The sequence below is a fragment of the Cariama cristata genome, unplaced genomic scaffold (genome assembly GCF_000690535.1).
Source record: "Cariama cristata isolate BGI_N322 unplaced genomic scaffold, ASM69053v1 scaffold18031, whole genome shotgun sequence".
Lineage (NCBI taxonomy): Eukaryota > Metazoa > Chordata > Aves > Cariamiformes > Cariamidae > Cariama > Cariama cristata.
Genome location: NW_009599998.1, coordinates 1 through 3,802, shown reverse-complemented (window position 1 = coordinate 3,802; position 3,802 = coordinate 1). Strand labels below are relative to the sequence as shown.

The window sequence follows — 3,802 nt, the reverse complement described above, 5'->3', positions numbered from 1 at the left end:
TCTATTCGAGGACGTGTACGCTATGGAAATTATTTCTGGCGTCGCGGGCCTCGCTGCAATTTCTCCTGGCACTAAAGTATCTGGTTTTAGTTCTGCAGCCCTTTTACGAATTTCAGTTCACAGAGAAGAAAAAAAAAAAAGTGGTGTCAGAAGTGGGATTCGAACCCACGCCTCCATACGGAGACCAGAATACCCAGCCCGCCGCGGGAAGGCGCGGAACGCCTTGAGTCTGGCGCCTTAGACCACTCGGCCATCCTGACACTGCGACTGCACTCCGCGCCGTGACGTTCTTACTGCTTTCCTCATGGCCGCGCTCGGTCTTCCCAGCTTTTTGCGGAGAGCGCTTCCGCGCCTGTAAATTGGAGAGACGCCTCTGTCTCTCTCTTTCTCTCCCGGTTACGGAGCTTCTCCCGCTCTCCCTCAACCGTAGCGAGGAGGTGCGGCTACATTACCCACAGGGCTGCGCTCAGCGGCGCGGCGTATGGGTGACTTCCGGCGCGACCATTTTGTTTTTCACCCCTCGCCAAGGGTACCGGAGCCCCGCCGGCGGTAGGGTGGTAGGCCGCTTGTCAGCATGTTCCCTGTGGCTAGGGCTGCTCTGAACCTCGCCGGTAAGCAAAGGGGAGGCTCTCTGGAGTATGGAAGTGCTGGGGGTGTTTCTCGGGAGTAGGGGGTTTCGTCAGGGGGTCTCCCGCCGATTTCTTGCCTTCCCTGTGAGGACTTGGCCCCGAACAGTCCCTGGGCTCGCTTCGTTCCCGGGGGAGGGTCGTGAGGGCAACTGAGGGGCTGCGGACCGCTCTCGTCGTCCTTCATCTACTGCTTTTTTTTTTCTTTCCTTCCTTCTGCCTTTTTTATCTCCTAGTTGCTTTTGTTTGAGCTGACCTTGGGCTCCCTTCCTCGGTGTTTTTTTGTCTTGACAGTAACTAAAGGCACATCCAGGTCGTGTAACCTGAGGTGGCCAGGTGTAGGCAATGGCCAGGCCTTAAACTCAAGGGTAAAGTTACCTTTTCAGTGATAGACTCCCCAGTGCCTAGCCCAGTTTTCTCAAATCTGGTCTTGGTTCATGATGTGCTTAGCCCGAGGTGCATGCACGTAAAATAAACATGCTTAACAATGTTTCTCTCGGTAGATATTCAAGCTTTTGTTTTGTGTTTTTTTTTAAACACCGACTTGTGCAGCCTCACAGAGCATGCTAGGGATGTAGTAGCATTATGGGTATTGCTAGCATCTTTTCTGGTCATGTTTGGGTAAATGTGAATGATTGACCTGAAACTAAAAGATTATATTTTGTAATGTCTATCTTTATGCACAGATCACTGTCTCATCAAATGCTTTGTACACAACTAGTAAACAATCTCTGTGTTTCGAAGCTGGTGGCTTGATTCTTCGCTCTGTCTTCTCCTTAATAAGTGTGCCTTTTATAGTGTACATTTGTAGCGTGCACATACATTCTGTTATCTGAAGATATCCTCCTATATTTTGGTCTCTATTGTTTACCTCATGCGAAGGCCCACAGTTATTTCCACTTCCTTCTTCTCCTCCCTTCAAAAATCTTGAAGGAATGAGAAAGTGTTACCCATTCCCACTATCATCAACCCTGTAATTTGATGGTGAGCTCCATCCTGAAAATGCTTATATTGGGTACACTGACAGTATAGATATTTACATATAGAAATCCAAAACTTTGAAGTGCTAAACAAAATATTTTATTAGAGAAATAGTAATACTTAAAAGTGTACTTGAACTTCCACACTGAGGGCCCAAAGAAAACATGCTAATGAAAAAGCTAACTTAAAGGGTTTTCTTACTGGAATTAGACTTCAGGAATAACTTTCTAGAGAGAAATTGGGAGAGCTGAAACAAAATGCAAGGTTTTCTGTATATCCTATGTTTTGAAATCATTCCAAACCTCTAAGTTCAAAAGATTAATTTTTTTTCAGCTTTTCATAAAGTCTTTTAATGGTTACGCTTGCCTCTGTTGATGTGAGATGAGGACTGTGAATGGTTCAAATGTATGTTTTAGTTGATTTCTGTACTTCTAATTCTCTTTAACGTTCATTAGCTCGTGGCATCCAGCATACTGCAGTAAGACAAGCTCATGGCAAATATGAGCCTAACTTCCATGATAAATATGGAAACTTGGTACTTCTTGGTGGAGCCACAGTTTTTACTGCTGTCTGGGGATATGTAAGTCATCCTATTTTTTCACCACTCTGTTGTGACTATAGCTTGCAAGTTTAGAGCTATTAAGTTTCACAATGGCTTACTTGTTTGAAATAACTTACGTGGTCAGAATTTAGGCGCTTTTTATATAAGTGCTATGATAGAGATGAAAGTTGTATTAGTTCATATTTTGGAGTTGTTAAACAAATTTCTGTGTTAGCCTATTGCTTGATGTTAAAATGTAGTAGAAACACAGGTGTTCTCTATTTTACTTGGGATTTCTAAGCTATACAGGTAGAGCTTTTTAGCACAAAATTTCTAGATTAAAATAACAGTATGGTGATGGGGTTTTTACATTCCAGATTCTTTGTTCTAAAGCAAGATACTTTGAAATAGAAAACTGAATTACTTAAATATTATTCAATATAAATATATCCTACTTGCTTTATTGGAAGATGAATGTCATGTTCTAATACAAGAAATCTAAACTGAAAACAATAGAAGTAGCCCTCTATCAGGTGGTTTCTTTGATTTCAGAGTTAATAATCTTGATTTTTATCCTCCTGCAGGTGTTTACAAAAGCTGGAATTGAGTGGGGCTTGTCACCTGTCGGCAGAGTCACTCCCAAAGAATGGAGGGAGTAACAGCCTTTGCTTATAATGAACTGGTCTAAGCTTTCACTGAAAAAATGGTCGCGTAATGGCATTTGTTCCCTGATTACCACTTGTACAGTGGCATTCCTTGTCTAATAAACATACCTAGAAACCTGTCTGGTTCTTTTAGGTTTCCTCCATGATCTGTGTCTGCTGAAGTATAAGAAATAGTGTAAAAACTCAAAATAGTTACATCATATTTTAGGTAGTGCCAGTTGTTACTGTAAAGGTCACTAGTGAAAAATGGACAAATCCAAAACACCATGTAGTTGTCCATTTAGCCAGATGTGCATGCTTAAATGAACCTCACATGCATTCCTCCTGCAGAGTTCACATCACTTTACCTCTGACTTCTGCTGCACATCTAATGACAAAGTTGAAATCCCTTTTTTTTCACAGAAGTATTTTTAGGTCTTGAATCACTCTGCAAGTAAGTTGCTTCTTTCTGAGGCCTTTGAGAGTTGTGAAGAACTTAAATTAGTTTTTGAGTCAGAGGTGCTCCACAGATGTAGGCAGTATCCCAGCACTTCTGTTTGCTGATGCTGAGACAAATGACTTTTCTAATGAATTCGTGTGTAATCAGAATCTGTTAGGAAATAGATTAGGGGTACATACATACTCTCTAAACCTCTGACTCCCTGAAAAACACTATTATCCTGCTTTTTGATACAGCAGAACTGTATGAAATGCCTTTACTCTCCTCAGAGATTTTAATTACCAGTTTCTTCCCGACTGCGACTTTTCCTGGGGCGAAGGTGCAAACGCTCACTTGACTAGCGGGAAAGACTCGGTGCAGTGTCTAGGCCCTCGCTTCGAGCGACCTCTCCGAGCGGCGGTTACGGAACCTGCGGGTTACCTTCCGTAGCCTCAGGGGGGAGAGGCAGCCGCAGTACTGCCCGGGGCGCTGGGAAATGGCGTGTGGCGCCAAGGGGGCGGTAACGATCGCAGTCAGGGTTGCCGGCTGCTCCAGCAGCGGGGCGCGTTCC

At 43.7% G+C, this 3,802-nt stretch overlaps 1 protein-coding gene and 1 non-coding gene across 2 annotated transcripts; one reads left to right on the top strand and one right to left on the bottom strand.

Annotated features, from left to right (window-relative positions):
* Window positions 1–144: 144 nt before the first annotated feature.
* TRNAL-CAA lies at window positions 145–260 on the bottom strand. The gene is made up of 2 exons: window positions 223–260; window positions 145–190 (listed from the first exon to the last, which is right to left on the bottom strand). It is a non-coding gene; the product is annotated as a tRNA-Leu (tRNA).
* Window positions 261–569: 309 nt separating this feature from the next.
* Window positions 570–2,932, top strand: LOC104169067 (cytochrome c oxidase subunit 7B, mitochondrial). Its single transcript, XM_009709876.1, has 3 exons — window positions 570–611; window positions 2,063–2,187; window positions 2,733–2,932. The coding sequence occupies exons 1-3, from the start codon at window positions 575–577 to the stop codon at window positions 2,805–2,807; spliced, it is 237 nt and encodes a 78-aa protein (XP_009708178.1). The 5' UTR covers window positions 570–574; the 3' UTR covers window positions 2,808–2,932.
* The last annotated feature ends 870 nt before the right edge of the window (window positions 2,933–3,802 follow it).